General features: G+C 51.9%; 1 protein-coding gene across 2 annotated transcripts in view; it reads right to left on the bottom strand.

Annotated features, from left to right (window-relative positions):
- LOC139234009 (1-phosphatidylinositol 4,5-bisphosphate phosphodiesterase delta-3-like) overlaps positions 1-24179 on the bottom strand; it is a 355874-nt gene that overhangs the window by 10586 nt on the left and 321109 nt on the right. The window contains exons 11-13 of one of the 2 annotated variants that reach the window (XM_070864801.1): positions 8421-8577; positions 7302-7418; positions 5163-5341 (exon numbers count right to left, since the gene is read on the bottom strand). In XM_070864801.1, coding sequence (XP_070720902.1) covers positions 5163-5341; positions 7302-7418; positions 8421-8577 — 453 coding nt within the window. Of the gene's footprint in view, positions 1-5162; positions 5342-5370; positions 5613-7301; positions 7419-8420; positions 8578-24179 lie in introns of those variants that run through there. The other variant, XM_070864802.1, reaches the window with a different exon arrangement.

Raw genomic sequence — 24179 nt, 5'->3', positions numbered from 1 at the left:
GAAGAATGAGAGGGGATCTCATCGAAACATTTAAAATTCTGACGGGTTTAAACAGGTTAGATGCAGGAAGAATGTTCCCAATGTTGGGGAAGTCCAGAACCAGGGGTCACAGTCTAAGGATAAGGGGTAAGCCATTTAGGACCGAGATGAGGAGAAACTTATTCACTCAGATTGTTGTTAACCTGTGGAATTCTCTACCACAGAGATTTGTTGATGCCAGGTCATTGGATATATTCAAGAGGGAGCTAAAATGACCCTTACGGCTAAAGGGATCAAGGGGTATGGAGAGTAGTTTTGGTCTCCTAAGCTGAGGAAGGACGTTCTTGCTATTGAGAGAGTGCAACGAAGGTTAACCAGACTGATTCCCGTGATGGCAGGACTGACATATGAGGAGAGACTGGATCGACTGGGCCTGTATTCACTGGAGTTTAGAAGGATGAGAGGATATCTCAAAGAAACATATAAAATTTTGACGGGACTGGGCATCAGTAGTGGGGAAAATGTTGGAATCAATTATTAAAGATGAAATAGCAGCGCATTTGGAAGGCAGTGACAGGATCGGACCAAGTCAGCATGTATTTATGAAAGGGAAATCATGCTTGACGAATCGTCTGGAATTTTTTGAGGATGTAACTAGAAGAGTGGACAAGGGAGAACCAGTAGATGTGGTGTATTTGGACTTTCAAAAGGCTTTTGACAAGGTCCCACACAAGAGATTGGTGTACAAAATCAAAGCACATGGTATTGGGGGTAATGTACTGACGTGGATAGAGAACTGGTTGGCAGACAGGAAGCAGAGAGTCGGGATAAACGGGTCCTTTTCAGAATGGCAGGCAGTGACTAGTGGAGTGCCACAGGGCTCAGTGCTGGGACCCCAGCTCTTTACAATATACATTAATGATTTGGATGAAGGAATTGAGTGTAATATCTCCAAGTTTGCGGATGACACTAAACTGGGTGGCGGTGTGAGCTGTGAGGAGGACGCTAAGAGGCTGCAGGGTGACTTGGACAGGTTAGGTGAGTGGTACATGGCAGATGCAGTATAATGTGGATAAATGTGAGGTTATCCATTTTGGGGGCAAAAACACGAAGGCAGAATATTATCTGAATGGCGGCAGATTAGGAAAAGGGGAGGTGCAACGAGACCTGGGTGTCATGGTTCATCAGTCACTGCCGGTACAGCAGGCAGTAAAGAAGGCAAATGGTATGTTGGCCTTCGTAGCTCGAGGATTTGAGTATATGAGCAGGGAGGTCTTACTGCAGCTGAACAGGGCCTTAGTGAGGCCTCACCTGGAATATTGTGTTCAGTTTTGGTCTCCTAGTCTGAGGAAGGACGTTCTTGCTCGTGAGGGAGTGCAGCGAAGGTTCACCAGACTGATTCGAGGGATGGCTGGACTGTCATATGAGGAGAGACTGGATCAACTGGGCCTTTATTCACTGGAGTTTAGAAGGATGAGAGGGGATCTCATAGAAATGTATACGATTCTGACGGGACTGGACAGGATGGATCCGGGAAGAATGTTCCCGATGTTGGGGAAGTCCATAACTAGGGGACATAGTCTTAGGATAAGGGGTAGGCCATTTAGGACTGAGATGAGAAGAAACTTCTTCACTCAGAGAGTTGTTAACCTGTGGAATTCCCTGCCGCAGAGAGTTGATGCCAGTTCACTGGATATATTCAAGAGGGAGTTAGATATGGCCCTTACGGTGAAGGGGATCAAGGGGTATGGAGAGAAAGAGGAAAGGGGTACTGAGGGAATGATCAGCCATGATCTTATTGAATGGTGGTGCCGTCTCGAAGGGCCGAATGGCCTAATCCTGCACTTATTTTCTACGTTTCTATGAGAGAAAGCAGGAAAGGGGTACTGAGGAGAATGATCAGCCATGATCTTATTGAATGGTGGTGCAGGCTCGAAAGGCCGAATGGCCTACTCCTTCACCTATTTTCTATGGTTCTATGTTTAGTGTAAGGCCCATGCTTTCGTACGCCTCAGTAAGTACGTTGACTATGTCCTGGAGTTCAGCCTCTGTGTGTGCGCAGATGCAGGCATCGTCTGTGTACTGTAGCTCGACGACAGAGGTTGGGGTAGTCTTGGACCTGGCCTGGAGACGGCGCAGGTTGAACAGGTTCCCACTGGTTTTGTAGTTTAGTTCCACTCCAGAGCTTGTCCAGAGGTGGAGCATGGCAGCGAGGAAGATTGAAAAGAGGGTTGGGGCGATGACGCAGCCCTGTTTGGCCCAGGTCCGGACGTGGATTGGGTCTGTGATGGATCCGTTGGTAAGGATCATGGCCTGCATGTCGTCGTGGAGCAGGCTGGGGAGGGTGATGTACTTTTGGGGCCATCCGAAACAATGAGGATTCTCCATAGACCCCAGCGGTTGACAGTGTCAAAGGCATTTGTAAGGTAGAAGAAGGCCATGTATAAGGGCTGGCGCTGTTCCCTGCATTTTTCCTGCAGCTGTCGCGCTGCGAAAATCATGTCCGTTGTGCCCTGTAGGGAATGAAATCCGCACTGTGATTCCGGGAGGAGCTCCTCGGCCACAGGGGGAAGACAATTGAGGAGGACTCTAGCGACGACTTTCCCAGTGTCTGATAGTAGTGAGATTCTCCTTTAATTGCCGCAGTCGGACTTGTCCCCTTTTTTAAGGATGGTCACGATCACTGCATCTCTAAGATCTTCTGGTATGCTCTCCTCCCTCCAGATGAGAGCGATGAGGTCATATATTCACACCAACAGTGCCTCTCAGCCATACTTCAGTGCCTCAGCAGGGATTCCATCCGCTCCTGTAGCCTTGTTGTTTTTTAGCTGCCTTGTGGCTTTTTCTACCTCGTGCAGTGTTGAGGAGTTACTGAGGTCGTGGCAGGTCACATGCTGGGGAATGAAGTCGAGAACATTCGACTCAAAGGCAAAGTCTCAATTGGGGAGATCTTCAAAGTGCTCCTTCCAGCGGGCCCTGACTGCCTTGGTGTCCTTGATGAGTGTTTCCCCGTTCTTGGCCAGCAGTGGGGTAGGGCCTTGGTGTTTGGACCGTAGGTGGCCTTGATTGCAGTGAAGAATCCTCGCACATGCTGTATCTCCTGTGCTGTCTCCATCCACCACCTATTCTTTAGATCTCGGATTTTTTGTTGGACCTCAGCCTTGAGCCGTCTGTAATGCTGCTTTGCTGCTCCTGAGTTGGGTTGTTTTTTAAGGCTCAGAAATGCCCTGCGCTTGCGATCTATTAGCTCTTGAATCTCCTGATCATTCTCATCAAACCAGTTGAGTGACCGAGTGTCTCTTCACAGGCACTGGTTATAGAGGCCTGGAGGGCAGACCAAGCGCTGTGGGCATTCAGCATCTCAGGGTCATCAAGGCACGCCAGATTAGCTGTGAGGCACTGACTGTATAGGGCTCTCTTAGCTGGCACCTTGAATGCCTCGGCATTGACTTTTTTGCAGCACTGCTTCTGCTGTCCCTTCTGCTTTGCGGCTATGTTTATATCAATGATGGATCGGATTAGGCGGTGGTCCGTCCAGCAGTCGTCAGCTCCAGTCATAGCATGGGTGATGCACACATCCTTGCGATCCCTGGCTCGAATGATGACATAATTGAGCAGGTGCCAATGTTCGGAGCGAGGGGGGTTGCCACGATGCCTTGTATTTGTCCCTCTGGCAGAACAGGGTGTTGGTGATGACTAGTTCATGTTCTAGACATTTTGTCAGGAGTAGGGTACCGCTATTTTCCAATGGCTATTTTCCAAATAGAACTCGATAGTAATGGGCTTCCTAGTTCCAGTCCCAAAGGCTCAACACCCATCATTAGTAACAGACCAAGGCACATCCTGGTAGCCGCTGATAGAACAATAATGGATTTGTTGACCAATCACAGCAATCACTCTCCATCAATCAGCCTACCGACAGGAGGTGAGGAATATCCCAGTAGTAGAGAGCTTTGGGAGCCTTGTGCTGGATTTTCCGGCCCTTTGCACTCTGGGTTTCGCCCCGGAGCGGCGTGAAAGGTGGCGTTCAAATCTCCCACACCCCGTCGCGATCCTCCGGTCGGGTTTTGTGGCAGCGCTGAGCAACGCCAGGTGGGCAACACCTCTTGGTGCAACACCGGGAGGAATTTGTACTTTTGCCCGATCCGTCTGCCCGGAAGTGCGAACATGATGACCGCGTGGGAAATCAGAGCGGTCCGGCATAGCCGGTGGGGCAGAGGACGGTAAATACTCCGCAGGTAAGTACCAGTGTGTGTTCTTTTAATTTTTTTAGAGATCCGTGTTGTGGTGGAGTGGGCAAAGTTTTAGGAATGTATTTGTGTGTTTTTTAAGGTTTCTCTCTCCTCCCCCACTCCCTCGGAGCACTCCCAGCCCGGCTCTATAGTTTGCGAGTTTCCCATTCTTGCGCCTCCCTTAACGTTGCACTAAACCTAAAATCCTGCCCCATAGGTCCAAAGTCACCTGTCCCCACCCCCAACCCCCAAGCCTGCTAGAGCAGGGACGTTATGCTTGAACTGTGTAAAACACTGGTCAGGCCACAGCTAGAGTACTGCGTGCAGTTCTGGTCACCGCATTGCAGGAAAGATGTGATTGCACGAGAGAGGGTACAGAGGAGATTTACGAGGATGTTGCCTGGACTGGAGAATTTTAGCTATGAGCAAAGATTGGAGAGGCTGGGGTTGTTTTCTTTGGAACAGAGGAGGCTGAGGGGAGACCTGATTGAGGTGTATAAAATTATGAAGGGCCTAAATAGAGTGGATAGGACAGACATATTTCCCTTAGCGGAGGGGTCAACAACCAGGGGGCATAGATTTAAAGTAATTGGTAGGAGGTTTAGAGGGGATTTGAGGGGAAATTTCTTCACCCAGAGGGTGGTGGGGGTCTGGAACTCACTGCCTGAAAGGGTGGTAGAGGCAGAAACCCTCACCACATTTAAAAAGTATTTGGATGTGCACTTAAAGTGCCGTAACCTACAGGGCTACGGACCAAGAGCTGGAAAGTGGGATTAGGCTGGGTAGCTCTCGGTCAGCTGGCACGGACATGATGGGCCGAATGGCCTCCTTCCGTGCTGTAAATGTCTCTGATTCTATGAGCTGAACTGATGGGAGTTTGATTTTATACAGCTTTTCCCATTGCCCCAAACACGCACAGCTCTGGGTTTAAGGGAACTGAAAGCAGTTTACATCAATGATCAGCTGCGTCCTGTCGAGGCCTGCTCCTGGTTTTGCTCTGGCAGGGTCGAACATATTGGACTTGTTCCTCATGAAGCTGGGCTTGAGGATATAGCCAGACCGACCATTCTGCCGAAACTTCCCCTTGTTTAGATCCATCTCCATCCCGGGCTTCTGGAAATTCAGGGCCACTGCAGGAAAATAATAATGTAACCGATTAACCAAAACGGAACTGATCATAAATGAAAGGGAGATTTAGGGGGGATCAGAGTGAGGTGTTTAGGATTTTGAAAACAATTGAGAGAGAAACCTTTTCCGCTGGTGGGGGAGCCAGGCCATTCAGGAAAGAAGTTAGGAAATAGTTCTTCACACAAAGGGTGGTAGAACGGCAGAACTCTCCCACAAAAAGCAGTAGACCCTGGCTCAATTCATAGTTTAAAATCTCACATCGATAGGTTTTTGCTAGAAAAGAGTATAAAGGGATATTGAGCCAAGGCAGGTGGATGGGGTTAGGATACAGATCAGACATGATCTCACTAAATGGGGCTGAATGGCCCCCTCCTGTTAATATATTCCTAATACCCAATAACAGAAGGGGCTGAATGGCCCCCTCCTGTTCCTATATACTAATACCCAATAACACGAGGGGCTGAATGGCCCCCTCCTGTTCCTATATTGCTAATACCCAATAACACGAGGGGCTGAATGGCCCCCTCCTGTTCCTATATACTAATACCCAATAACACGAGGGGCTGAATGGCCCCCTCCTGTTCCTATATACTAATACCCAATAACACGAGGGGCTGAATGGCCTCCTCCTGTTCCTATATTGCTAATACCCAATAACACGAGGGGCTGAATGGCCCCCTCCTGTTCCTATATCGCTAATACCCAATAACACGAGGGGCTGAATGGCCCCCTCCTGTTCCAATATACTAATACCCAATAACACGAGGGGCTGAATGGCCCCCTCCTGTTCCAATATTCCTAATACCCAATAACACAAGGGGCTGAATGGCCCCCTCCTGTTCCTATATACTAATACCCAATAACACGAGGGGCTGAATGGCCCCCTCCTGTTCCTATATTGCTAATACCCAATAACACGAGGGGCTGAATGGCCCCCTCCTGTTCCTATATCGCTAATACCCAATAACACGAGGGGCTGAATGGCCCCCTCCTGTTCCAATATACTAATACCCAATAACACGAGGGGCTGAATGGCCCCCTCCTGTTCCAATATACTAATACCCAATAACACGAGGGGCTGAATGGCCCCCTCCTGTTCCTATATTGCTAATACCCAATAACACGAGGGCCTGAATGGCCCCCTCCTGTTCCAATATACTAATACCCAATAACGTTACCCCATAAAACACCTTGGGCCGGATTTTCGGTTTTCTGCCATTCCCGTTAGCGCTCCAGAGGGACGGCAATGGTGGTGGTCAGCACACCTGGGCGGTCGGCCAGTTTCCAGCGGCCCGCTGGGACTTTTGGTGCCGATTGTGACGGGGTGCGGAGCATTACCGTCCGGGCGAGGTGAGCCGGTGAGCGACGGCCCTGGTTGCGGCCTGCGAAAGCGGACGGTCGGAGATGTAGCGGCTGCAGTGAGGTCAGTAACATCCACCTCAGGTAAGTGTGATTGTTTTTTTTTGTGATTTATGTTGTGGTGATGTGGGTTATTTATTGGGAATGTTTCCCCTGTCCCCCCAGGCCTCTCTGAGCGCTCCGAGGTCGGCTGTTTAGCGCGGGATTTCCGCTTGCTCAGCCGGCCAGTGCCCCGAGAGAGGTGTGTAATGCCTCCCTTAGCGCCCGCCCCACACTCAGAGCCCAGCTGATTAATTTTGCGGCGGCAAACGCAATCTTTTTGCCGGTGCAAAATTTACCGCTCCACCCGGATTAACCTCACAACAGAGGCGCGACCAAAATCTCATTCATTCAATCCAAATCTGGGCCAGATTTTTGAATGAATCTTAAGTTGGGCCATGATTCAGCGCATGTTCTATGTGATCTCATTTAATAAACATCACTTCTTTTCTCATAGTTAAGTCCACTATCTAGCGCAGCTAAACCCCCCCAAATCTTCATTTTAATCTGAGTAAAGTCTGGTTTTAACCGTGCGTTACACGGGCAGGTGTGACAGAGTCTGACCCAGTTGGCAGCCACCGTTCCACATCTCCTGAGGGCTGTAGTTGGAAGAGTCGACCCGGGAGCCAGTGGGATAGATCCTGGACAGTTGCATGGTGTTGTAACAAACAAAGGGGTTCCCTGCAAAACAGAAGGAAATAATCCTTAGAGGGGAACCAAACAGAACGATAAATCAATTCTGACGGTGAAGCCGTGGTTGTACCGCAATACTCGGTTTATTTACCAGCCATCGATACCATTCCGCCCCCCTTTCCTGCCACATAGTGCGGGTTGGATTATTTAAATACATTAGGCAAGGACTGGATATTAATAGCTTTTCATTGCTCAGAATTACTGGTTGACCAGCCCTGAAACTGATTGTGAACTGGTTAATTTACAACAGTGGTAGCCATGGGGCAGAGTTAACTGTGGGACAGAGTTAGCCATGGGTTGGAGTTAGCCCAGGGATGGAGTTAGCCGTGGGACGGAGTTAGCCCAGGGACGGAGTTAGCCCAGGGACGGAGTTAGCCCAAGGACGGAGTTAGCCCAGGGACAGAGTTAGCCATGGGACGGAGTTAGCCTTGGGACGAAGTTAACCTTGGGATGGAGTTAGCCCAGGAACGGAGTTAGCCATGGGATGGAGTTAGCCCAGGGACGGAGTTTGCTGTGGGACCGTGGTAGCAAGTCCCACTCTGGAGATGAGATGTTAAACCAAGGTGCTGACGACTCTCTCAAGTGAAAGTGAAAGATCCCAAGCACTATTTCAAAGAAGAGCAGGGGAGTCTCCCCAGTGTCCTGACCAATATTTATCCCTTAACCAATGCCATTAAAAAACAGAATATCTGGCCGTTACCACATTGCTGTTTGTAGGACCTTGCTGTGTAAAAATTGGCTGCCTCATTTCATGCATTACAACAGTGACTACACTACAACAGTACTGTATTGGCTGTAAGTTGTGAAAGGCGCGATATAAATGCAAGTCTTTCTTTCTTTCTTTTGGATGAGTGCCTCGCCCTGGGGTGTAGCATGTCTGACAATGGCCCCTGGATCACAGGCTGACAGGATCATTGACCAGGGAAGGCCCAGGAAATGGAAACAGCTCCCGGACATGGAGGGTCAGTGGTGGTTTTGCAGTGGCCTCACCTGCCTCACTGAGGAGCTTCCTTGCTTTGTTCTCGGAGAAGGACGAGAGCTCACAGACACAGCCCTTGGTCCAGGCGTACTGGAAGCTGCGGAAATGGACGGCCTTGCAGTAAACGACCAGCTCGGACAGTTCCTTCGATAGCTCCTTCGCCACCTCCTGCAAGGTCACCGCACGGTTAGTTAGATCCAGCAGATCATCGACACCCAGATCCCTAACACCCAACAGATCCCTGATACCCAACAGATATCTGACACACAATAGATCCCTGGCACCCAACAGATCCCAGCACCCAATGGATCCTTGACACCCAACAGATCTCCAGTACCCAACAGATCCCTGACACACAACAGATCCCTGTTGCTCTATGGATCCGATAACTAACAGATCCATGACACAAAACAGATCCTTGACACACAACAGATCCAGGCATTCAATAGATCCGGTATCCAATGGATCCCTGATATCCAACAGATCCCTGCCATCAAGCAGATCCCTGTCATCCAGCAGATCACTGTCGCCCAACACTGCCCAGTCCCAAAGACAGCATGCTGGGGAAAAAAAAAGACCGATTTTATTGAACGGTTTGGAGTATAACTCCCTTCTGTTGGGAGGTTTAGTGTGACTTTGTGAGTGTGACTATGGGTGTGACTGTGTGTGTGTGAGTAAGTGTGTGACTATGAGTGTGTGAGTGAGTGAGTGTGTGTGTGTGTCTGTGTGAGTGTGTCTGTTTGAGAGAGTGTGTGACTGAGTGTGTCTGTGTGAGTGTGTGACTGTGTCTGTGTGAATGTGATTGGGAGTGTGACTGAGTGTGTCTGTATGAGTGAGTGTGTGACTATGAGTGTGTCTGTGTGAATGTGTCTGTGAGTGTGAGTATGTGAGTGTGAGTATGTGAGTGTGAGTATATGAGTGTGTGATTGTGAGTGTGAGCAACTGTGAGCGTGAGTGTGTGTGTGTGTGTGAGAGTGTGTGATTGTGAGTGTGAGAGTGTGTGTGTGTGTGCGCGAGTGTGAGTGACTGTGTGAGAGTGTGTGTGAGAGTATGTGTGAGAGTGTGTGTGAGTGTGTGTGCGAGTGTGAGTGACTGTGTGAGAGTGTGTGTGAGAGTGTGTGTGTGTGTGTGACTGACTGTGTGAGTGTGTGTGAGTTTAAGAGTGTGTATGTGAGTGTAAGAGTGTGTGTGTGTGTGAGTGTAAGAGTGTGTGTGTGAGTGTAAGAGTGTGTGAGTGTGTGTGTGTGTGTGAGTGAGTGTAAGAGTGCGTGTGTGAGAGTGTGTGAAAGTGTGTGTGAGTGTGTGTGTGAGTGTGTGAGTGTAAGAGTGTGTGTGAGTTTGTGTGTGTGTGTGTGTGAGTGACTGACTGTGTGAGTGTGAGTGTCCATCAGCTCTGACATGTGATTGAATACTTTGCTAAAATGATTCAATCATTGAATAATAGATTTATACAGCACAGAAAGAGGCCATTCTGCCCATCGAACCTGTGCTGGCTCTGTAAAAGTGCTACCCAATAAACCCCACTCCCCCATCTCTTGCCCCACAGCCCGGCAATGTCTCCTTTTCAAGTATTTATCCAATTCCCCGTTTGAAAGTTACGATTGAATCTGCTCCCACCACCCTTTCAGGCAGCACGTTCCAGATCGCAACAACTCGCTGCGTAAAAATATTCTCCTCATCTCCCCCTCTGGTTCTTTTGTCAATGACCTTAATTCTTTGTCCATGGGTACCTACCTTGCTGCCACTGGAAACAGTCTCTCCCCATTTAGTCTATCAAAATCATTAATAGTTTTCAATACCTCTATTAAATCTCCCCTTAACAGTTTCTGCAGGTTATTCACCAGGCACTGTGTCACAATGAGTCCGATCCCATCCCATTAATGCTCACACATGAAATTGTCCAGCACATCAATGGTAAGTGAGCAGGCGAAGTGTGCTGGCTGATTACCCACTCCCTGAGACCGACTGTAATGTCCCTCTGAGATCAGCGAGATGGGATAGGCTGAGTGCTGTCCTGACTGAAAGTTTGGTTCAGAGAGAGATCAGGGCCATAGTCCCAATGCCCACTGTTAGTACTTCTCGTTGTGACGATCTGCTGCCCAAATTCCAGAAATATTTAAGCTTTAAAATTACAGCTTATGAACGTGTCAGAAGAACATAAGAAATAGGAACAGGAGTCGGCCATTTGGTCCCTTGAGCCTGTTCCGCCATTCAATAAGATCATGGTTGATCATCGACCTCAAATCCACTTTCCCGCCCGACCTCCATATCTTTAAAATCATAGTGGAGTCAAACAGAGTCAGCATGGATTTATAAAGGAGAAATCATGATTGACAAATTTGCTGGAGTTCTTTGAGGATGTAATGAGCGGGCTGGATAAATGGGAACCAGTGGATGTGGTGTATTTGGATTTCCAGAAGGCATTCAATAAGGTGCCACATAAAAGGTTACTGCACAAGATAAAAGCTAATGGGGTTGGGGGTAATATATTAGCATGGATTGACTAACTAACAATAAACAGAGAGTCGGGATAAATGGGGCATTTGCAGATTGGTAAATTATAACTACTGGGGTGCAAAAGGGATCGGTGCTGGGGCCTCAACTATTTACAATCTGTATCAATGACTTGGATGAAGGAACCGAGTGTAATGTAGCCAAGTTTGCTGATGATACAAAGATGGGTGGGAAAGCAAATTGTGAGGAGGACACAAAGAATCTGCAAAGGGATATAGACAGGCTAAGTGAGTGGGCAAAAAAATGGCAGATGGAGTATAATATGGGAAAATATAAGGTCATCCACTTTGGTAGGAAAAATAAAAAAGCAAATTATTATTTAAATGGGGAGCAATTACAAAATGCTGCGGTACAGAGGGATCTGGAGGTCATTGAGCATGAAATACAAAAAGTTAGAACGCAGTTACGGCAAGTAATTAGGAAGAAAAATGGAATGTTGGCCTTTATTGCAAGGGGGTTAGAGAATACAAGCAGAGAAGTTCTGCTACAACTGTACAGGGTATTGGTGAGGCCACACCTGGAGTACTGCGTACAGTTTTGGTCTCCGTATTTAAGGAGGCATATATTTGCATTGGAGGCAGTTCAGAGAAGGTTCACTCAGTTGATTCCTGAGATGAGGGGATTGTTTTATGAAGAAAGGTTGAGTGGGTTGGGCCTCTACTCATTGGAGTTTAGAAGAATGAGAGGGGATCTTATTGAAACATATGCGATTCTGAGGGGGCTTGAGAAGGTAGATGCAGAGAGGATGTTTCCCCTCATGGAGGAATCTAGACCTTTGGGGTATAAATTTAGAATAAGGGGCCGCCCATTTAAAACGGAAATGAGGAGGAAATTCTTCTCTCAGAGGGTCGTGAATCTTTGGAATTCTCTGCCCCAGAGGGCTGTGGTGGCTGAAGTATTGAATATATATTTGAACGTTAGGGGAGTCGAGGGTTATGGGGAGCGAGCAGGGAAGTGGAGTTGATGCCAAGATCAGATCAGCCATGATCTTATTGAATGGCGGAGCAGGCTTGAAGGGACAAATGACCTATTCCTGCTCCTATTTCTTATGTTCTTATGTTTTTATCCCTTAATTCCCCTAGAGTCCAAAAACCTATCTATCTCAGCCTTAAATATATTCAGAAACTCAGCCTCCACAGCCCTCTGGGGGAGAGAATTCCAAAGATTCACAACCTTCTGTGTGGAAATTCCTCTTCATCTCAGTCTTAAATGGCCGACCCCTTATCCTGAGACTATGCCCCCTAGTTGTACCCTCCAGCCCGGGGGAAACAACCTCTCAGCACCTACCGTCAATCCCCCTCAAAAACTTGTGTTTCAATGAGGTCACCTCTCATTCTTCTAAACTCCAGAGAATATAGGCCATTCTACTCAGGATGAAACTGCTTTCTCTGCTATTGTTACAGAGATATTAAGCATTCATTCTCTACCATCTTATTGTGTCACTTCAAGATCTTAGTAGATGTAGTACTGACTTCCTTTTCAGCTCCCAATTAATTCAATGACTCTGCTTCAGAGTAACTCAGTGTTGGTGAAACACTCTGGGATATCCCGGGAGATTCAGTGAAGCACAATATAAATGCAAGTTCTTTCTCAATCCTTTGTTTCAGTTGCAGAGTAAGGAGCTAACTGTCTCTGGCAAAACAGTGACGGACTCTCAATGATGACAATGGTTCAGCAGGTCAGGGCCCCAATGTCACACAGCGCAGACAGGGCAGACAGGGCACAGACAGGGCACAGACAGGACACAGACTGAGCGCAGACTGAGCACAGACAGGACACAGACAGGGAACAGACAAGACAGACAGGGCGCAGACAGGACACAGACAGGGCGCAGACAGGGCACAGACAGGGCACAGGTGGGGAACAGATAGGGCACAGGTGGGGAACAGATAGGACAGAGACTGAGCACAGACTGAGCACAGACAACGCACAGACAGGACACAGACAGGACACAGACAGGAGAGGGATAGGACACAGACAGGACACAGGCCGCGCACATACTGAGCACAGACTGAGCACAGACAGGGCACAGACAGGGCACAGACAGAGCACAGACTGGGCACAGACAGGGCACAGACATGGCACAGACTGAGCATAGACAGGGCACAGACAGGGCACAGACTGGGCACAGACAGGGCACAGACAGGGCACAGACAGGGCAAAGACAGGGCACAGGCAGGGTACAGACAGGGCACAGACAGGGCAAAGATGGGGCACAGACTAAGCACAGACAGGGCACAGACTGTGCACAGAGAGGGCATGGACAGGACACAGACAGGGCACAGACAGAACACAGACTGCGTGCAGACAGGGCACAGACAGAGCACAGACTGAGCCGAGACTGAACACAGACAGGGCACAGACTGAGTCAGACAGGGCACCGACTGGGCACAGACTGATCACAGACAGGAGACAGACAGGTCACAGGCTGAGCACAGACAGGACACAGATAGGATACAGACAGGACACAGACAGGGCACAGACTGAGCACAGACAGGGCACAGACTGGGCACAGACTGAGCACAGACAGAGCACAGACAAGGCACAGACAGGACACACCCTGAGCACAGACAGGGCACATACTGGGCACAAACAGAGCTGAGACTGAACACAGACTGAGCACAGACCGGGCATGGACAAGGCACAGACTGAGCACAGAAAGGGCACAGACAAGTCACAGACTGAGTGCAGACAGGGCACAGACAGGCACTGAATGAGCACAGACAATGCACAGACAGGTCACAGACAGGCACAGATTGAGAACAGACAGGTCAGAGACAGGGCACAGACAGGACACAGACTGAACATTAACTGAGCAGACAGGACACAGACAGGGCACAGACTGAGCACAGACAGGGCACAAAAAGAGCAAAGAAAGGGCAGAGACAGGAGACAGACAGGGCACAGGCTGAGCACAGACTGAGCACAGACAGGGCATTGACATTGCACAGACAGGAGAGGGACAGGACACAGACCGAGCACAGACAGAGCACAGACTGAGCACAGACAGGGCATAGACAGAGCACAGACTGTGCACAGACAGGGCACAGACAGGGAACAGACAGGACACAGATAGGCCACAGACAGGGCACAGACTGGGCACAGACTGAGCACAGACAGAGCACAGACAGGGCACAGACAGGGCAAAGACAGGGCACAGGCAGGGTACAGACTGGGCAGAGATGGGGCACAGACTGAGCGCAGACAGGGCACAGACTGTGCACAGAGAGGGCATGGACAGGACACAGACAGGGCACAGACAGAACGCGGACTGAGTGCAGACAGGGCACAGACAGAGCACAGACTGAGCAGAGACTGAACACAGACAGGGCACAGACTGAGTCAGACAGGGCACCGACAGGGCACAGGCAGAGCACAGACAGGTCACAGATAGGGCTCAGACAGGGAACAGATGGGGCACAGACTGAGCACAGACCTAGCACAGACAGGGCACAGACTGAGCCAGGCAGGGGACAGACAGGTCACAGGCTGGGCACAGACTGGGCACAGATGGGGCACTGTCTGGGCACAGACTGTGCACAGAGAGGGCACAGACAGAACACAGACAGGGCACAGACAGAACGCAGGCAGGGCACAGGCAAGGCACAGACTGAGCACAGACAGGGCAAAGACTGAGCCAGACAGGGCACAGACAGAGCACAAGCAGGTCGCAGATAGGGCTCAGACAGGGAACAGATGGGGCACAGACTGAGCACAGACCGAGCACAGACAGGGCACAGACTGAGCCAGGCAGGGGACAGACAGGTCACAGGCTGGGCACAGACTGGGCACAGATGGGGCACAGACTGAGCGCAGACAGTGCACAGACTGAGACAGACAGGGCACTGTCTGGGCACAGACTGTGCACAGAGATTGCACAGACAGGACACAGACAGGGCACAGACAGAACGCAGGCAGGGCACAGGCAAGCCACAGACTGAGCACAGACAATGCACAGACAGGGCACAGACAGGCACTGAATGAGCACAGACAATGCACAGACAGGTCACAGACAGGCACAGACAGGGCACAAAAAGAACAAAGAAAGGGCAGATACAGGGCGCAGACAGGGCACAGACCGGGCACAGACTGAGCACAGACAGGACACAGACAGGGCATAAAAAGAACAAAGAAAGGGCAGAGACAGGGCGCAGACAGGACACAGACTGGGCACAGACCAGGCACAGACAGAGCACAGACAGGGCACATACAGGACAAAGACAGGGCACAAAAAGAGCAAAGAAAGGGCAGAGACAGGGCGCAGACAGGGCACAGACCGGGCACAGACTGAGCACAGACAGGGCACAGACAGGGCACAAAAAGAACAAAGAAAGGGCAGAGACAGGGCGCAGACAGGACACAGACAGGGCACAGACCGGGCACGGAAAGGACACAGACAGGTTACAGACAGGACACAGACATGGCACAAACTGAGCACAGACAGGGCACAGACTGAAAATAGACTGAGCACAGACTGATCACAGACAGGTCACAGACAGGTCACAGACTGAGCACAGACAGGACACAGATAGGATACAGACAGGACACAGACAGGGCACAGACTGAGCACAGACAGGGCATTGACATTGCACAGACAGAGCGCAGACAGGGCACAGGCAAGGCACAGACTGAGCACAGACAGGGCAAAGACTGAGCCAGACAGGGCACAGACAGAGCACAGACAGGACACAGATAGGGCACAGACAGGGAACAGATGGGGCACAGACTGAGCCAGACAGGGCACAGACTGAGCCAGACAGGGCACAGACTGGGCACAGACAGGGCATAAAAAGAACAAAGAAAGGGCAGAGACAGGGCGCAGACAGGACACAGACTGGGCACAGACCAGGCACAGACAGAGCACAGACAGGGCACATACAGGACAAAGACAGGGCACAAAAAGAGCAAAGAAAGGGCAGAGACAGGATGCAGACAGGACACAGACAGGGCATAGGCTGAGCACAGACAGGGTGCAGACATGGCACAGACAGGGCACAAAAAGAACAAAGAAAGGGCAGAGACAGGGCGCAGACAGGGCACAGACCGGGCACAGACAGGGCACAGACAGGGCACAGACAGGGCACAAAAAGAACAAAGAAAGGGCAGAGACAGGGCGCAGACAGGACACAGACAGGGCACAGACCGGGCACGGAAAGGACACAGACAGGTTACAGACAGGACACAGACATGGCACAAACTGAGCACAGACAGGGCACAGACTGAAAATAGACTGAGCACAGACTGATCACAGACAGGTCACAGACAGGTCACAGACTGAGCACAGACAGGACACAGATAGGATACAGACAGGACACAGACAGGGCACAGACAGGGCATTGACATTGCACAGACAGAGCACAGACTGAACACAGACTGCGCACAGAGAGGGCACAGAGAGGGCACAGACAGGGCACAGACAGGGCTCAGACTGGGCACAGACAGGGCACAGGCTGGGCACAGACAGGGCACAGGCTGAGCACAGACAGGGCACATACAGGACAAAGACAGGGCACAAAAAGAGCAAAGAAAAGGCAGAGACAGGATGCAGACAGGACACAGACAGGGCACAGGCTGAGCACAGACAGGGTGCAGACATGGCACAGACAGGGCACAGACTGAGCACAGACAGGGCACAGACAGGGTACAAAAAGTACAAAGAAAGGGCAGAGACAGGGCGCAGACAGGACACAGACAGGGCACAGGCCGGGCACGGACAGGACACAGACAGGTTACAGACAGGACACAGACATGGCACAAACTGAACACAGACAGGGCACAGACTGAGTGCAGACAGGGAATCGATTGAGCACAAACAGGGCACAGACTGAGCACAGACAGGGCACAGACTGAAAACAGACTGAGCACAGACAGGACACAGATAGGTCACAGACTGAGCACAGACAAGACACAGATAGGATACAGACAGGACACAGACAGGGCACAGACTGAGCACAGACAGGGCACAGACTGAGCACAGACAGGGCATTGACATTGCACAGACAGAGTGCAGACAGGGCACAGGCAAGGCACAGACTGAGCACAGACAGGGCAAAGACTGAGCCAGACAGGGCACAGACAGAGCACAGACAAGACACAGATAGGGCACAGACAGGGAACAGATGGGGCACAGACTGAGCACAGACTGAGCCAGACAGGGCACAGACTGAGCCAGACAGGGCACAGACTGGGCACAGACAGGGCACAGATAGGGCACAGACAGGGCACAGACTGAGCACAGACTGAGCACAGACTGAGCACAGACAAGGCACAGACAGGGCACAGACATGGCACAGACTGAGCCAGACAGGGCATAGACTGAGCACAGATTGAGCACAAATAGGGCACAGACATAGCACAGAAAGGGCCCAGAGAGCGCAAAGAGAGGGCACATACTGAGCACAGACAGGGAACAGACAGGACACAGGCAGGGCACAGCCAGGCACAGACTGGGCACAGACTGAGCACAGACAGAGCACAGACAAGGCACAGACTGAGCACAGACAGGGCACATACTGGGCACAAACAGAGCTGAGACTGAACACAGACTGAGCACAGACCGGGCATGGACAAGGCACAGAGTGAGCACAGAAAGGGCACAGACAAGTCACAGACTGAGTGCAGACAGGGCACAGACAGGCACTGAATGAGCACAGACAATGCACAGATAGTCACATACAGGCACAGACTGAGAACAGACAGTGCACAGACAGGGCACAGACAGGACACAGACTGAGCATTAACTTAGCAGACATGACACAGACAGGGCACAGACTGAGCACAGACAGAGCACAGACAGGGCACAGACAGGACAAAGACAGGGCACAAAAAGAGCAAAGAAAGGGCAGAGACAGGATGCAGACAGGACAGACAGGGCACAGGCTGAGCACTGACAGGGCACAGACATGGCACAGACAGGGCACAAAAAGAACAAAGAAAGGGCAGAGACAGGGCGCAGACAGGACACAGACAGGGCACAGACCGGGCACAGACAGGGCACGGACAGGACACAGACTGAAAATAGACTGAGCACAGACTGATCACAGACAGGTCACAGACAGGTCACAGACTGAGCACAGACAGGACACAGATAGGATACAGACAGGACACAGACAGGGCACAGACTGAGCACAGACAGGGCATTGACATTGCACAGACAGAGCACAGACTGAACACAGACTGCGCACAGAGAGGGCACAGACAGGGCACAGACTGAGCACAGACAGGGCACAGACTGAGCACAGACAGGGCACAGACTGGGCACAGACTGGGCACAGACAGGGCACATACAGGCCAAAGACAGGGCACAAAAAGAGCAAAGAAAAGGCAGAGACAGGATGCAGACAGGACACAGACAGGGCACAGGCTGAGCACAGACAGGGTGCAGACATGGCACAGACAGGGCACAAAAAGAACAAAGAAAGGGCAGAGACAAGGCGCAGACAGGGCACAGACCGGGCACAGACTGAGCACAGACAGGGCACAAAAAGAACAAAGAAAGGGCAGAGACAGGGCGCAGACAGGACACGGACAGGGCACAGACTGAGCACAGACAGGGCACAGACAGGGCACAAAAAGAACAAAGAAAGGGCAGAGACAGGGGGCAGACAGGACACAGACAGGGCACAGACTGAGCACAGACAGGGCACAGACAGGGCACAAAAAGAGCAAAGAAAGGGCAGATACAGGATGCAGACAGGACACAGACAGGGCACAGGCTGAGCACAGACAGGGTGCAGACATGGCACAGACAGGGCACAGACTGGGCACAGACTGGGCACAGATGGGGCACAGACTGAGCACAGACTGAGCACAGACAGGGCACACACTGAGCCAGACAGTGCACAGACTGAGCCAGACAGGGCATAGACTGAGCACAGATAGAGCACAGACATAGCACAGAAAGGGCCCAGAGAGCGCAAAGACAGGTCACATACTGAGCACAGACAGGGAACAGACAGGACACAGCCAGGGCACAGACAGGCACAGACTGGGCACAGACTGAGCACAGACAGAGCACAGACAAGGCACAGACTGAGCACAGACAGAGCACAGACAAGGCACAGACTGAGCACAGACAGAGCACAGACAGAGCACAGACAAGGCACAGACTGAGCACAGACAGAGCACAGACAAGGCACAGACTGAGCACAGACAGAGCACAGACAGAGCACAGACAAGGCACAGACAGGGCACAGACAGAGCACAGACTGAGCACAGGCAGGGCACAGACAGGGCACAGACAGAGCACAGACTGAGCACAGACAGGGCACAGACAGGGCACATACTGGGCACAAACAGAGCTGAAACTGAACACAGACTGAGCACAGACCGGGCATGGACAAGGCACAGAGTGAGCACAGACAGGGCACAGACAGGCACTGAATGAGCACAGACAATGCACAGATAGGTCACAGACAGGCACAGACTGAGAACAGACAGTTCACAGACAGGGCACAGACAGGACACAGACTGAGCATTAACTTAGCAGACAGGGCACAGACAGAACGCAGACAGGGCACAGGCAAGGCACAGACTGAGCACAGACAGGGCAAAGACTGAGCCAGACAGGGCACAGACAGAGCACAGACAGGACACAGATAGGGCACAGACAGGGAACAGATGGGGCACAGACTGAGCACAGACAGGGCACAGACTGAGCCAGACAGGGCAGAGACTGGGCACAGACAGGGCACAGATGGGGCACAGACTGAGCACAGACAGGGCACACACTGAGCACAGACAAGGCACAGGCTGGACACAGACTGAGCACAGACAGAGCACAGACAAGGCACAGACAGGGCACATACTGGGCACAAACAGAGCTGAGACTGAACACAGACTGAGCACAGACCGGGCATGGACAAGGCACAGAAAGGGCACAGACAAGTCACAGACTGAGCGCAGACAGGGCACAGACAGGCACTGAATGAGCACAGACAATGCACAGATAGGTCACAGACAGGCACAGACTGAGAACAGACAGTTCACAGACAGGGCACAGACAGGACACAGACTGAGTGTTAACTTAGCAGACAGGACACAGACAGGGCACAGACTGAGCACAGACAGAGCACAGACAGGGCACAGACAGGACAAAGACAGGGCACAAAAAGAGCAAAGAAAGGGCAGAGACAGGATGCAGACAGGACACAGACAGGGCACAGGCTTAGCACAGAGAGGGCGCAGACATGGCACAGACAGGGCACAAAAAGAACAAAGAAAGGGCAGAGACAGGGCGCAGACTGAGCACAGACAGGGCACAGACAGGGCACAAAAAGAACAAAGAAAGGGCGCAGACAGGGCGCAGACAGGACACAGACAGGGCACAGACCGGGCACAGACAGGGCACGGACAGGACACAGACAGGTTACAGACAGGACACAGACATGGCACAAACTGAACACAGACAGGGCACAGACTGAGCGCAGACAGGGAATCGACTGAGCACAAACAGGGCACAGATTGAGCACAAACAGGGCACAGACTGAGCACAGACAGGGCACAGACTGAAAACAGACAGGGCACAGACTGAAAACAGACTGAGCACAGACTGATCACAGACAGGTCACAGACAGGTTACAGACTGAGCATAGCCTGATCACAGACAGGTCACAGACAGGTTACAGACTGAGCACAGACAGGACACAGATAGGATACAGACAGGACACAGACAGGGCACAGACTGAGCACAGACAGGGCATTGACATTGCACAGACAGAGCGCAGACTGAACACAGACAAGGCACAGGCAGGGCACAGACTAAGCACAGACAGGACACAAACTGGGTATAGACTGAGCGGACAAGACACAGACAGGGCACAGACTGCGCACAGACTGAGCACAGATTGAGCAGACAGGGCGCAGACAAGGCACAGACAGGGCACAGACTGAGCACAGACAATGCACAGACAGGACACAGGCAGGGCACAGACAGGACACAGACAGGTCACAGACAAAGCGTAGACTGAACGCAGACAGGGCATAGACTGGGCACATACATGGCACAGACTGAGCGCAAACAGGGCACAGACAGGGACAGACAGAGCACAGACTGGGCACAGGCAGGGCACATAACAGGGCACAGACTGGGCACAGACAGGACACAGACAGGAGAGGGACAGGACACAGACAGGAGACAGGCCGAGCACAGACAGAGTGCAGATTGAGCACAGAGAGGGCACAGACTGAGCACAGACAGGGCATTGACATTGCACAGACAGAGCACAGACTGAACACAGACTGCGCACAGAGAGGGCACAGACAGGGCACAGACTGAGCACAGACAGGGCACATACAGGGCACAGACTGGGCACAGACAGGGCACAGACTCAGCACAGACAGGGCGCAGACATGGCACATACAGGGCACAAAAAGAACAAAGAAAGGGCAGAGACAGGGCGCAGACAGGGCGCAGACAGGGCACAGACCGGGCACAGACTGAGCACAGACAGGGCACAGACAGGGCATAAAAAGAACAAAGAAAGGGTAGAGACAGGGCGCAGACAGGGCGCAGACAGGACACAGACTGGGCACAGACCAGGCACAGCCAGAGCACAGACAGGGCACATACAGGACAAAGACAGGGCACAAAAAGAGCAAAGAAAGGGCAGAGACATGATGCAGACAGGACACAGACAGGGCACAGGCTGAGCACAGACAGGGCAGAAAAGAACAAAGAAAGGGCAGAGACAGGGCGCAGACAGGGCACAGACCGGGAACAGATGAGGCACAGACTGAGCACAGACCGAGCACAGACAGGGCACAGACTGAGCCAGACAGGGGACAGACAGGTCACAGGCTGGGCACAGACAGGGCACAGACAGGGCACAGATGGGTCACAGACTGAGCGTAGACAGTGCACAGACGGTGCACAGACTGAGCCAGACAGGGCACTGTCTGGGCACAGACTGTGCACAGAGAGGGCACAGACAGGGCACAGACAGAACGCAGACAGGGCACAGGCAAGGCACAGACTGAGCACACACTGATCCGGACAGTGCACAGACTGAGCGAGACAGGGCAGAGACTGGGCACAGACAGGGCACAGATGGGGCACAGACTGAGCACAGACAGGGCACACACTGAGCCAGACAGTGCACAGACTGAGTCAGCCAGGGCACAGACTGAGCACAGAAAAGGCACAGACTGGACACAGACTGAGCACAAACAGGGCACACACTGAGCCAGACAGTGCACAGACTGAGCCAGCCAGGGCACAGACTGAGCACAGACAAGGCACAGACTGGACACAGACTGAGCACAGACAGGGCACAGACAGGGCACAGACAGGGCACAAACAGAGCTGAGACTGAACACAGACTGAGCACAGACCGGGCATGGACAAGGCACAGAAAGGGCACAGACAAGTCACAGACTGAGCGCAGACAGGGCACAGACAGGCACTGAATGAGCACAGACAATGCACAGATAGGTCACAGACAGGCACAGACTGAGAACAGACAGTTCACAGACAGGGCACAGACAGGACACAGACTGAGCATTAACTTAGCAGACAGGGCACAGACAGGGCACAGACAGAACGCAGACAGGGCACAGGCAAGGCACAGACTGAGCACAGACGGGCAAAGACTGAGCCAGACAGGGCACAGACAGAGCACAGATAGGACACAGATAGTGCACAGACAGGGAACAGATGGGGCACAGACTGAGCACAGACAGGGCACAGACTGAGCCAGACAGGGCAGAGACTGGGCACAGACAGGGCACAGATGGGGCACAGACTGAGCACAGACAGGGCACACACTGAGCACAGACAAGGCACAGGCTGGACACAGACTGAGCACAGACAGAGCACAGACAAGACACAGACAGGGCACATACTGGGCACAAACAGAGCTGAGACTGAACACAGACTGAGCACAGACCGGGCATGGACAAGGCACAGAAAGGGCACAGACAAGTCACAGACTGAGCGCAGACAGGGCACAGACAGGCACTGAATGAGCACAGACAATGCACAGATAGGTCACAGACAGGCACAGACTGAGAACAGACAGTTCACAGACAGGGCACAGACAGGACACAGACTGAGCATTAACTTAGCAGACAGGACACAGACAGGGCACAGACTGAGCACAGACAGAGCACAGACAGGGCACAGACAGGACAAAGACAGGGCACAAAAAGAGCAAAGAAAGGGCAGAGACAGGATGCAGACAGGACACAGACAGGGCACAGGCTTAGCACAGACAGGGCGCAGACATGGCACAGACAGGGCACAAAAAGAACAAAGAAAGGGCAGAGACAGGGCGCAGACAGGGCACAGACTGAGCACAGACAGGGCACAGACAGGGCACAAAAAGAACAAAGAAAGGGCAGAGACAGGGCGCAGACAGGACACAGACAGGGCACAGACCGGGCACAGACAGGGCACGGACAGGACACAGACAGGTTACAGACAGGACACAGACATGGCACAAACTGAACACAGACAGGGCACAGACTGAGCGCAGACAGGGAATCGACTGAGCACAAACAGGGCACAGATTGAGCACAAACAGGGCACAGACTGAGCACAGACAGGGCACAGACTGAAAACAGACAGGGCACAGACTGAAAACAGACTGAGCACAGACTGATCACAGACAGGTAACAGACAGGTTACAGACTGAGCACAGACTGATCACAGACAGGTCACAGACAGGTTACAGACTGAGCACAGACAGGACACAGATAGGATACAGACAGGACACAGACAGGGCACAGACTGAGCACAGACAGGGCATTGACATTGCACAGACAGAGCGCAGAATGAAACACACACTGCGCACAGACAGGGCACACACAGGGCTCAGACTGAGCACAGACAGGGCACAGACTGGGCACAGACTAAGCACAGACAGGACACAAACTGGGTATAGACTGAGCGGACAAGACACAGACAGGGCACAGACTGCGCACAGACTGCACACAGACAGGGCACACACAGGGCACAGACTGAGCACAGACAAGGCACAGGCAGGGCACAGACTAAGCACAGACAGGACACAAACTGGGTATAGACTGAGCGGACAAGACACAGACAGGGCACAGACTGCGCACAGACTGAGCACAGATTGAGCAGACAGGGCGCAGACAAGGCACAGGCAGGGCACAGACTGAGCACAGACAGGGCACAGACAGGACACAGGCAGGGCACAGACAGGACACAGACAGGTCACAGACAAAGCGTAGACTGAACGCAGACAGGGCATAGACTGGGCACATACATGGCACAGACTGAGCGCAAACAGGGC

The sequence above is a fragment of the Pristiophorus japonicus genome, chromosome 21 (genome assembly GCF_044704955.1).
Source record: "Pristiophorus japonicus isolate sPriJap1 chromosome 21, sPriJap1.hap1, whole genome shotgun sequence".
NCBI lineage: Eukaryota > Metazoa > Chordata > Chondrichthyes > Pristiophoridae > Pristiophorus > Pristiophorus japonicus.
Note: the sequence above shows the minus strand (reverse complement) of the source record. Positions and strands in the feature narration are given on the sequence as shown.